General features: G+C 45.8%; 1 protein-coding gene across 10 annotated transcripts in view; it reads right to left on the minus strand.

Moving 5' to 3' along the window:
- Window positions 1-12723, minus strand: part of RGS6 (regulator of G protein signaling 6) — a 283258-nt gene that overhangs the window by 43399 nt on the left and 227136 nt on the right. For all 10 annotated transcript variants that reach the window (XM_040560601.1, XM_040560603.1, XM_040560604.1 and 7 more), the window contains 2 exons: window positions 10691-10816; window positions 3377-3563 (listed from right to left, as the gene is read on the minus strand). In XM_040560601.1, coding sequence (XP_040416535.1) covers window positions 3377-3563; window positions 10691-10816 — 313 coding nt within the window. The remainder of the gene's footprint in view (window positions 1-3376; window positions 3564-10690; window positions 10817-12723) is intronic.

Here is a 12723-nt window from a genome sequence, read left to right on the forward strand (position 1 = left end):
AGTGAAAATGGTTTGATAATCATAATATTTTACTCAGTGGACAGTTGTTTAAGAGCAGAAAATAATCAGCTCAATTACTAGGCTCTCCTCTGGAGGTGCCCAGCACCAAAACGACAGAAGGTGCCGCAGGTGAAGGTAGCTGGCAAAGCCAGCCACAGGAGCTGTGCTGCTGGAGGATGAGGGGTGCGTGTGGGGCTGGATGGCTGGGGGGGGCTGGCACAGCTCGATGGGGCACAGGGGTGGCGAGGCCAGCAGGAGAAAGTGGCTCTGGGCAAGCAGAGCAGTGCAGGGCTGCAGAGCACAGCAGCAGCAAGGGACACAGAACAGGGCAAATCTCGTACCCTGAGATGGGGAAATGGCAAAATGCATGCTGCTGTGATTTTCAGTGTCACTTTTTTTTTTTTTTTTTTTTTGACTATGAAGACCATTTGCCTTCAGAGCATACGCGGCCTTAGGATGAAGAGTTTTCAAGAGAGAGGCATGTTTGTCAGGAGCCCCCTTCCTCCCCGTTTCCTTCAGGTTGTCTTACCAGATTTATCTCTACTGCCTTCTTTGTTGGCCTTCATGGATGTACAGCATCTGGGAGAGCTCTCTGGGGCTGGGAGCCAAGGCTGTGCAAAGCAGCCCATCCTTGTAGACTGTTAAACACGTGATAACAGATGATGCTTTGCTTTGCTTTCAACTCAGAGCTATAAGGCAGTCACTAGCCTGAAGAATACCGTGCTCTGCTGCACATTCCCCTTCCCAGTGTGTTCATTCTCAAACCTTTTTATATACGACTGGCATTTTGTGGGTCTCCCAGGTCAGTGTAAGGGCTACGGTGCAACATCACTTTGTCCTATTTTTCCACTGCAGGAGCTGCAATTTCCTTTCTCAGGAAAAGCCAACCCTTTTCTTTCCTCTTAGTCTTAGTGTCTCAGAGTTGCAGGCATTTAAGGAATGTGCTGTTCAGTAAACTAATTTTTTCTTGTCCTTTATTCACAAGGACATTTGTGTTGTTTTCCTCTTTTTGCTAAAGCTACCCAGGACAGGGACAACACTCATATTTTCCCTCCCGCAGAGGGTTGTTTTGACTGGTTGTGTCTGGTTGAATCCCTAGGAATGTGGGATGTGTGCGAGCTCTCATGGGCTCCTGGTGCCAGCGTGCCGAGATAAGGCAGCTGGGCTACCACCAGCTGCAGACTCGTGAGAAAGCAGAGTCCTCGAGGCGGTGGGGTGACCCAGGAGGACACCTGAGAGACTCAAGAGGACCTACGTGGGCTGCCATGAAGAAGATGTGCACTAGGAAATTTCACAGAATCACAGAATCATCTAGGTTGGAAGAGACCTCCAAGATCACCCAGTCCAACCTCTGACCTAACACTAACAAGTCCTCCACTAAACCATATCACTAAGTTCTAAATCTAAATGTCTTTTAAAGACCTCCAGGGATGGTGACTGAACTACTTCCCTGGGCAGCCCATTCCAATGCCTAACAACCATTTCAGTAAAGAATTTCTTCCTAATATCCAACCTAAACCTCCCCTGGCGCAACTTTAGCCCATTCCCCCTCGTCCTGTCACCAGACACGTGGGAGAATAGACCAACCCCCACCTCGCTACAGCCTCCTTTAAGGTACCTGTAGAGTGCAATAATGTCGCCCCTGAGCCTCCTCTTCTCCAGACTGAACAAAAAAAGTCTGTTTTGTCTCTGCTTTTGTTAGCCTTAGATATCCAGTCAAGTAATCAGAAACACCTTGCTTGACCTTTGTGGAGCTACAAGAATCCACTGTGATGCACAAGCAGGTGAACCAGGCTTACCTTCCACGTCCACCAGCTATCCTATCATGGCAGACACTGTCTGCGAGACAATCACAGCTGGGCCTGAAGGTCTATCTTTGCTTTGTATTTGTTTCCATGAACCCAAAGAGATGAGTTGAAGACATCAGTCAGCATAAAAATCCTCTGAAATAAAATTAACCCAAGGAGCTAAAATTGCAGTCAAACTGCAAGAGCTCTGGCGTGATTTCATCAACTCCCCTTTGAACGGCAATTACATTGTGAACAGATAGGTTCAAGCCTAAATCCTCAGTGTTTTCTCCTGATTAAATACTCATTGTCTAAACGTCCATCTTATTCTCAGTACTTCTACTTATCTATTTGATCAATTCCCCCATTATTCACCTATCTTCTTTAGTCTGCATTTTACCATTTTTTTTTTCACGTAATGTAAATTTGCAGTTCTAGTTCACTACAACAGCAAAGCGAAAACAAAAACAAAATCAAAACCCCACAACATCTTAGCCAGAATGTCTTTATACTCCCGTGTTTCTCAGCTTTAAAAAGAACATTTACGTTGCCTGATATTCACAGGGGATTGCCTTGAGACTTTGCGTACATTCCTTCTACATGGGCCCCAAGGAACAGGATTGCATTCAGGAAAATATAGTATTTGTTGCTGGTTTGAAAAATTCATTACCTAACCTTGTACAAATGGTCCTCAACATCTCCCCTGAGACGGAAATATTTTGTTAGTGGAGTATTTTGAAGAACTGCCTTTGAGTGAAAATTTAAAGAAAATATAAGAACAGGGATTCTTTTCATTTGTTGTTGGTTTTACTACATGCTTTTGATAAAAAATATTTTAAGGAGAATATCGTATAATTGTGTCCCCAGTAATATTTGCCAAATGATCCCTTCTTCCTTTTTCCTTTTTTAGCCTTTATAAAATGACATTTTCACTTTTTCAGAAGGTTATGCAGCTTTATCCTGGCTTGTAGCAGTTTTTCATAGATTATCTATTTTCCTAAAGGCATTTTCTGTATACAGTTTATCTGTAAAATTTCCCTGATAAATCTAGGGCCCTTAGGAGGGAAGGATTAAGCTCACTGCATTGCTTACTGTCCTATCATTATTCTAAGGCATTGTCTGCTAGACAAGTTTCTAGTTGTGTTGGAGTGAGATGCTGCATTAGGGGTTTGGCTAGGGAGATATAATTAGTTATAAAGGAATAAATGATATAACAAGAGTATTAATCAGCATTTTTATATGATATCAGCCATTCTGTAAATATGACAGACTGTTGTGACAGGGAGTAGAAAGCCCAACTGAACTTTATAGCACTCTTTCATCTTTGCTTTCTTTGAGATATGGCTCCAGCTCACTGCTCCTTGCAGACTTGTAAATTTTCAAACATTTGTTCCCAGAGGAGCATTAGCCTGTTATAACTGATAGATTCAAAGAAAATATCATTTGCCCAGCTTGAACAGATATCCTCAAAGTCACTTCCAACTGTGCCTCTCCTTTTTCTTACAAGTGAGCAGTGACAAGTGATAGTGGAATATCACGGTAAAACTGAGAGTTTTATTAGCAGTAGTTCTGTACAATCAAAACCAAACCTGTGCGTCTTCATATGTGTATCTCCCTGGGTCTTTGACATTTTGGCTTGTTTTCTCATAGCTGTGGGAATCCAGGTTGATAGCACTCTGGGCCCCAGGAGCTAGGAACTCTTGCCAGATTTCCTCCACTCTGGTGGTCACATCCTGTAGAGGTTGTTTTTTGAGATCTTGGACAGCCAACCAAAACCTGTAATGGACAAAAATTGAAAGTGGAGAGAAGCAAAAAAGAGAGATACAGGTAAGACTGTGGATAAGCCTGGGCAGAGCCCCAAATGACAAAGCCTAACCCAGTATCTAGCTGAATTCACAGGAGACTCTCCCTTTAGCATGATTTCAGGGGAAGGTGTGATAGACTTTACACCAAACCATTATAATGTGGCTAAGATCAGAAAAGTGACTTTAAGAAGTGATACATTTCTTATTCAAACCATTCCTGCAGAAGTGTGACATTAGGCACACAAACAGGAAACCTCCGGAGCTCATGCAGCTGGAGTGGGCTCTGCCTCCTACCGCCCCGCTGCAATCTGCTGGTAATTTCTGCCTGCAAGATCTGTTGTCTGGCAGGGATGCAAAAGGCAGAACAAACTTAATATTCATATCATTTCCAGGGTGAAGTAGCACTGGCACTTAGAGAAATCTTTTGTTTTGTTTGAGACTTGTAAACTGACCAGCATTCAGGTGGATGCCATGGGAAGAGATGAAAACAGAAACCAGTTATGCCCATGCCATTCTGCTCTGTAAGAAGAGCTAAGGTTGCTGCTTGTTCAGGGCATTGGAAAGAGTTGTACAACCTTGAAAATTTGTGTCCCCCACTTGTCATTAGGGGAGACAACTAAATAAACCAGCTGAACCTTGAAATAAAAGCCTAATTTCCCATCCCGAATTATATAATGGTGCCAGCCTTGCTATCACTGAGGCAAGTGCTGGTAGGAGGACAAGACTATCTCTTCTGAAGCAAAACCTTACTGGCAATGAGGACAGACAAAGGAACCAGCAGCCTGGTGGCTCCTGTGCTGCTTTGGTCCCCTGGTCAGCTGCCGGTAGGGTTTCCTGGTGCTCTGTGTAACTGCCACAGAAACACGGGTATGTGTTTAGCCTTGTCCCATACCTGCTATACATAGAAAGTGCCTGTTTGGGGGGAAAAAAAAACCACAACAACTGATGACATGAATACTGCATGCAAGGCCAGGCTGAGTCCTCCTTGCCCATCCCCTGCTCCTGCCCTGCGAAGCAGCTGTGTGGTGGGGGCAAGGATGCTCGCGATACCCGCACCCCTGCTGCTGTCAGACCAGCCCTGTCCTGTGCACTCCCCCATCACTGCTGTCCCTCTCTGTCACCCAGGCAAGGTACTTAATCCATCCCTGGAGCATGTGATGTCCTGCCTTGCTATACCTTATTATTTGAACATGATGACACCCCCAGCTATCACATGCTCACCGAAAGAGTGGCACTCACAGTGAAAATCTGACACCGTATGCAGCTGTCTTTCCATTACAAATATTTTACCATTCAATTTCAGATGTGAGGGTAACAAGTGAACGCAGAAAAGGCATGGAGAAGAAAGATGTTAATCAACCCAGAGTAGCTGGGACACTTCAGACAAACACTTGGCTAGACAGAAAATTTTCTGCTGGCGTATCTTCTGCCCCGGGAGCCTGGGAGGCGGGCAGGCAAAGCATGCTTGCAGGAGAAGTGGGCGCGCCGCAAGGTGACAGCTTGCCAGCACAGGAGCACCATCCATTTTAATAACCACTTGGCTCAATCTGAAAACCACCCAACCAAACCAACCTGACGCTAACAAGAACGAGCTCTTCCTACTGCAAGCAATTGTGAATTCGTGCCCAAGGCTGGATGGCCTCTTCAAGGCAAAGGGGAGTTTTGTCTCGGTAAAAATTTCAAAGCTGTTCACTAGAGCTGGTATCTGGAAATCAAGGAACATCAAAGAGGGGTACCCAGCCCCGCAGCCACGACTCCCAGGCAAATTCTCTGCCAGGAGAAACCACCCCAAACCCCATGCATAAGCTGAGCTCCTATGAGATTTCTAGAGCATTTTCAAGGGAGCAGTGGGTATTTCTGCCCGGGAAGGATGCAGACACACCAACAGCTGTCCTGGAATGTGTGTTCAAAGTGCAAACGCACTCCCTCAGTCAGTCCTGCAAATTTTGGAGCACAAGCCCAGCCCCACGCTCATGAGCAGTTTGCACTGGCTCCCCCTTTCCCCTGGGAGGTGGCCGGGGCCAATCTGCAGCAGTCACCTCGTGCAGGGGAGGAGGGAGATGCCTGCCCGCATCCTCCCCGCAGGTGTCCTGGGGAGAGCAGGACCGGCATGGAGCTGTGTGCGCCGAAGGGAAGGCAGCATTGATCCCAGGCTCTCTGCCCTTTACACAGCAGCACATTAGAGCTGGAGAAGGCTGACAATACGGCATTCCAAACCGTTGTCAGAGGCACAAAGCATTCTAGCCTCATCCAGCATGTAATTAAGCTGCTGTCACTTGCAGGAGATTTCCTGTAATGGTGCTTTATCCCATGCAGCTTCCTTAAGGCTCAGAGAGCTCCTGAACCTCCTGCCTGCTCTGCCTCTCCGCGGGGTGCTGCAGGGGTGCTCCATCACTGTGGGCAGTTTGCAGATGGCAAAAAGACTGCTGGGGAAGCACCGGGGCTGCTCCTGAGGTATGGTGCAAAACAAAAACGAATTTTAAAACCCGATAAGACACAAAATATCGATGACTCTGGAGACTGAGGAGAGACTGTCAACATTAGGACAGTGTTGTGACCCCATCCTGGGGCGGGATGCGACACCCCTGGTTTGACAGCAAAGTCACTGAGTGACTGGCAGAGTTTGAAATGTGACCACACTCCCTCTCCTTGCCTCAGTAGCCTGTCTCACATCTCTCACGTTTCACAACCTTGTTCTCACTTCACTTCAGTAAGAGAAAAACCATCATTTTAACTGCACGGCTTGGGGGGGTGGAATGTAGGTAGGTAATAAGCACAAATCAACAGGAGGTTCAGACAGGGGAGGCGCTAACACCCTTGTATAGCTTGATGGCCAGATCCTCAGCATGGTGAGTGTCGGGTGGCTGAGACCTGTCCTCATCAACGCTGGGGGTAGGTAGTGAGGCTGTGTGCTAGTAGCCAGCAGAGCCTTGGGCCCTCGCTGCTGCTGCATGTCCAAGCAGACTGCAGAGCCGGGGCGAAGGAGAGCAAGCTGCCTGCTGCCCAGCTGCCTCCCCCTCCTCCTAGTGAGGCTGTGCACCCCACTTCCAAACAGCAAGCTCCTCGTACTGCTGCCTTTTTGTTTTCTGGGTGAGGGCACGGCTCTCACACTTCGGGATGCCTGCCAAGACGGAAATGAAACCGCGCGGCGCACAAGAAGCAAACGCTCACGAGCGACAGCCGGCGCGGAGAGATGCGGCCACCTCACTCCTGCCTCCCAGCCGAGTATGTGCGATTTCCCAGGGCAAAGCAGCGGGAAAGCTGCTCGCGCCGTGGATGCTTCCCCTCGGCCGTGGAGCGCCCGTGCCGCCTGGCGGCCGACGGGGACCGAGGCTCCGCTCCCCGGGCACCACCGGCAGCGGGTGTAGGCAGCGAGCGCATCCCACCTGAACTCACCCTACAGCGAGCGCTTGGGATGGCTTTCGGAGCGGTTACAAACTCTGCATAACCGGTTTGGGTTTGGAGAAGGCTTGGGTTTCTTTTTTTTTTTTTTTTTTTTCTTCCTAGGTCTTCTTTCCTCAGTGTCTCAAAATTTCATTTCCTGATGAAAACTAAAGAAAAAAAAATCTGGCAACAAGTTTCAGCCATTAGGTGTCATATAAGATATAAACGCTTTCTGCAGACAAAATTTTTTCCCAGCTAACTCCATGTGCAACATATGTTCACAATAACACGCAAACCGCCTGCACTGCTATATTGCAGGCTCCGCAGTACATCCTATAAAGGACCATGTGTTCTCTGTTTGGGCCTATAAACAGGTGTGCAGTCTCCTTTCCCTTTGGGTAAAATTAGCATGTCCCATATTCCCACCTAGCTTTCTCTTTCCAGCTGACACTCTTTGAAGCTGGAAAAAATCAATCCACCAGTTAGATGAACATCTCAGCTATATCTCAAGGTGTCTCAGGAGATTTCCAGGTCATAAAAAATGTATAGAACTCTCTGTTGGCTTTTTTTTTTTTTTTTTTAATTGAAGCTTGGCATTTTCTTTGCTATAGTTTGGGTACTTCAAAAATCAACAGAGGCAAAACACATTGTAGATAAAAGATGTCAATAGAGACAGAGAAGAGAGCAAGAAAAAGAGTTAAAATAAAAACAGAACATAAAATATCCAACTGCCTGACTTTCCTGCTCTCACATAAATAATGGACAGCCAGTAACTAAGTAAGTTGCAGGGCTCAGCCAAGCCCAGGAGACTGGTGGACATGATCCTGCAAGTTTATTAGAACACAGAAACACAGCTGGAAGGAGGCCTGGGAGGTCACTGAGTCGAGTCTGCTGCTATCTCAGGCAGTGTCTCTCTCGAGACCCCTACCAGGACCAATTTTTCTTGGCTAGGAAGATATGGAAATACCCCACCACAATCAAGGCTGTGATTTTGGACTTGCGCCACTGGGAATAAAAGCAAAATTTGGTCCCTTTGCTACACCACTGAATTCATTCAAGGCACTCTCAGTTGCATACTTTATGAAATCTTTTTTCTAGCACTACCAGGAATTTCTAAGTTTTCCAGCAACCACTTCCACAGATCTGTCTTGAGGATAGCACACTGGCCTACAGGACTGCTGCCAACATTAATGAAGATCCTCCTGACATTCCCAAGAAATAGTATGTTGCCACCGTGCCAATTCCCATATTTCTGGATAGTTACTGGGAGGAAGGTCCAAAAGTAAATTTTCCAGCAAGAAAATATGCCCTCTGAAAATGTGCCCTCAGAAAGTTCCTTACAGCTTCCAAGAGTTTGGGTGGGATGCATCGCCCTTAACTACAGATGCCTGCCATACAGACATTTTCATTTCGATTAGTCTCAGGCTTATAGATGGTGTAGAAAGATGAGTGCTTTACAGTGGAATTTAGTTGCTTATCATTTTGTTTCCACTTTAAGATTAAACAAATCTTTCACTGGTAATTCACTGACTTCTCTTCAGCTTCTCTTCTCTCACTCAAGAAGGAGACTTGGTAGTGGATGGTGTAGAAGAAGACATATGCTTCCAAGCTGACTACTCAGGTGAGATAGATCCCAGCCTTGCTGTTGGGCATAACTTAAACCTTACGTGCATGTTTAAGCATCCAGCAGTTATTTTCCTTTCTACTACACACTCTTAATAGGAATTCAGGAGCTCTCTCTGCCACACCTGGGCCTTAGGGAGCCACCTTTTGCTTCTCAACACTGTTAACAATCCATCCGACTCCAGTTTACTTTATGACTACTTGTGCCTTTACGTCCTGTTAATTATTATTTACAGCCCTAAGCAGGTTTGCTAATACTGATCCCGTATTAGGTCATAATGACACCACATTAGCCAACACCATGATAATGATACCATAAGAATGATTGTAATGGTACCATATTAACTAATAATGATACCAGAATCTTCCAAAAAGGATGTGGGATTTAACCTCTTTATCACAGCCCACTAATTTGCAGCCTCCCATTGCTACAAGCTTTCTCATAACCAAAAAGAATGCACATCTGCAGGAGGAACAGCTCTGATTGACCGCAAAAGGCAAACGCTTACTTTGTAATAATGAAAATTTCTCCATTTGTTTGAGTAGGATGAGCCTGGGGGACACCCGCCAGTGGTAAAACCTGATAGATTTCATTAATGCAACCACACATATATTTCAGAAAAAACATTTGAGGAGAATTTCAATACAGTATCTTAATTTTGCACTTCATCACTATGATTTAATTGCAAATGAGCACCTCTGTACATAAGTGCAGTAAGTATATGCAAGTTCTGTACCTGTTCAGCAACACAATGTCAAGTTCATTTATGTAATTTCGTAACACTCCCTTGTTTACCTTCAAAGTAACTTTTGGGTTTTTAAAAATGACAAACATTAAAGTGCATTGATTTTTCATTGTTTTGTGACTGGCATGCTTTCCGTATTTCTCCCTGGGCAAGCAAATAGGATAAATATGACAGTCAGTTCCAATGTCATTTAAAGTCACTTTCTGGGGAATTTCACTTTCAGATCTCACAGGCTAGCAGACTGCAATAAAATGGCAATTGTTCACATGCTTTACTAATGCATATGATTGTTGAAGTGAAAGAAGTTAAACAAAACGTAAACTGAAAGCCTGTTCATTCAAGTTCTTAGCTGGTGTGTAAAGTGAGAACAGCATCAAACCTTCTCATTACAGCAAAGGCACAAAACCCGACTGACTGCATGTTTAGCTGGTAGCAGATTTCCTCCATTGCCTGAGCATGATTCTGATTCCGCTAAGTGGAACTGGGAGTGCTCTGGCTGTGTTTGCCAACGAGCACCAGGCCTACTGGAACGGGACTGGGCCCTCACTGCGCCCTCTCCCCATCCGTGTGCACAGATGGCACCAGAGCACCACAACATGGCCGCAGTGATTCAACTCAGGCTGTGTAAAATAGTGTTTTTTACTGGACACTGCAGTATCTAGGGCACTCAAATGACATTGCTACTGGGCCCTTCCCTGTCTCCCAGACTAACAAAGTGCAGGTGAAGACCACTGCAGACATCTATGAAGTGCCTCTGGCCTGCTGTACTTCAGTTAAGGGGAAATGGTAAGGATCCCACATGCACAAGACACACTGACACCATACCACCAACTCAAACCCTCAGCCCTCAGCACAGGTCAGTGGCTGCAGCCTGCCCCGTGCCAACCACCAGCCAGGTGGCTGTACGCAGGTAGGGCTGTGGGTTTATCTAGGGATCTATAGGGGGTATCTAGCTGGACCTCTCTTCTTCAGTCAACATGAGAAGATACCTGGCATCAGTAAGGGAAAATGCCTTACTGCGTTAGTTCTGTGTTACACGGGGTTCACTGGTGAATCCTAAGGCACAGGTTAGGTGTGAGTTTAGCACCTAGTTTTGCATCTGGAAGGACTAAAGAGACATGCATACTCTGCTACACCAGAACAAAGTGTGCTGTTGGTGCTTCCAATAGTTTTAGTTATTAATTCTTCAGTGGGACTGTATTTTAGAGCTATATGCTAAGGCCAGATATTGCGTTTAAAACAGTGTTACCGACAAGGATGGAGGGGCTGCATCTTCTAGCATTTCACCCACGCAAGACATTATGATTAGCCCCATTTGTTTAGTTTAAGTTAGAAAAGGTTTCACCTGAGGTTTTCTGAGCTGAATTCTGATTCCAGGAAGCGAAGGAACTGGTCTCGTCCTACTGGGTCCTTCAGCACCTCATCCATGGAGAAACCCCATCTTTTCACACGCTGCTGACTAGGTTCTTTGCTGTTTGTAGAGAGAAGGGAAAAACAGATGGAATGTGCATTTCTGCCTGCTGTCCAAGCAGCTGCTGCTGTTTCTGCTAAGCAGCAAAGGGAAGAAGATTATCAGACAAGGAGATGGTGGTGGCTTTTTCCTCAAGATTTTGTAGAAATACAAGTTAGCAAATAACATACAAAAAGAAGCTATAAAGGTCATGGTTAATGCAATTGTATTATCTGGGTGCTGCTTATACGGCAAAATGAGAGAGACAGTGAATGATATTATTTTCAGTGACATTTTCTGTACGTTTCACATAAAGAACATTTTCTTCTATGTCGAAGCAGAAATTTGCCAGCAGTGCTCTCTGGGCCATTGGCGAGCTCCAGAGCATCTCCTTGTGCCCCACACAGCACTGGCTGGTCACTTGGAACTGGCTTCAGATTTTCAGTTGCACATTTGCATTAAAAAAGCAGTTTCACTAAGAAGCAGAGAGGACAAGAGTTCTAAAAATGATTACTGGTTTGTGGTCTTTTGTTTTTGAGTGCCTCTGATTTTTGGATGCCTGAGTCTCCAAGACTAAAAAGCACCCCTGTCCTCCCCTCCATGATAATCAGACACCATTTTGTGTCTCAGCTGGGACACTGAGATGTGGAGGCACCCAAAATGACTCACAACCTTTCTGCTACATTATTTCTTAATACAACCCCACTTACATAAGCTGTTGTTTGGATTGCCAGACATGTTGCAGAGATGCCTATGGGGAGAGGCAGTGCCTGGGAATCACAATGAGGATCCTACAAGACAGTCTGCATCAGAGTGCAATCTGGATTCACAAAGTGTTTGAAAGCTTCTGGTATGATGGCGTCATACTATGAGACAACCATTAAAACACAGCTCAGCTGCTCACATTTGTGACAGTGGAGCCATTGTAAACAGTATGTATCTATTAAACTGCATGTCTTGTCATGTCCACAGTGATTCCTAATCCTGGAGCCTTAAGGGACGGTGGCGATCTGTGCTGAAGACAAATAAGCCACAGGGGTAAATAAAATGCCCACTTTCATTTCCTCTCGGTATAAAGACTAAGCAACATTGATGGGCACGTCCTCACTCGAGGCACAGAGCGCCGGGGCTGACTCCTCCTCTCCTGCATGAGCCAGCCTGGACATGGGGACACGAGAGCCGCGCTGCTGCACAGCTACGCACCAGCCGAGTCCAGGGAATTTCCTGCTGAACACAGGGATCAGCAGCTGCTCTGCTTGCCACTGCACAAACTGAAAAGGCCAAAGTGCTGTCTAAATCCGAAGGCTTTCCAAGGCATTTCCCCAGTGCCACGAAGGATAAACTGCAGTGGCGCAGAGCTCTCCCTGCTCAGAAGCTGCCTTTGCCATTAGAAGGGAGAGGGGTTTTGTGCTCCTGAACGAGGGCTCTGCCCTCCTCACTAAGGAAACAGCCTTGCAGGCAGCACAAGGGCTACCACAGCTCCTGGGGACCATTTAATTATTCATGCAAGTTGTAACTAGATGCAGATGCATGGAGGTCTCTTACAATAGGAAATAAAATAGAAATATAGAGATGTTTGTTCTCCTGTCTCTCAACAATATATTTTCTCTTTTCATCAGCAGGAGAATCATCTTCCTTAACTCTGAAATCATAGCAGAAGCCAAGCATCTACTTTATAGTCCCACAAAGGTCATGACAGCGGGTAAATTGTATTCCTCAGGGACACAAAAATATTTTCTGGGATTTCTGGCTACCTCGAAAGACCCAGAAGTAATGGATGCCTGGATTACCTTGTAGGTAGGGTTCCTCCAGAGAAGTATTTTGCTCGAGTTGTATCTGTTTCTAACCCTGCTAGGGAGGATGGAGAAAATGAGAGAAACTGACTAAAAAGGAAATCCAAAATATTGAATTTATGTGAAAGGAGGCAT

The sequence above is a fragment of the Cygnus olor genome, chromosome 5 (genome assembly GCF_009769625.2).
Source record: "Cygnus olor isolate bCygOlo1 chromosome 5, bCygOlo1.pri.v2, whole genome shotgun sequence".
In the NCBI taxonomy this organism is placed as follows: domain Eukaryota; kingdom Metazoa; phylum Chordata; class Aves; order Anseriformes; family Anatidae; genus Cygnus; species Cygnus olor.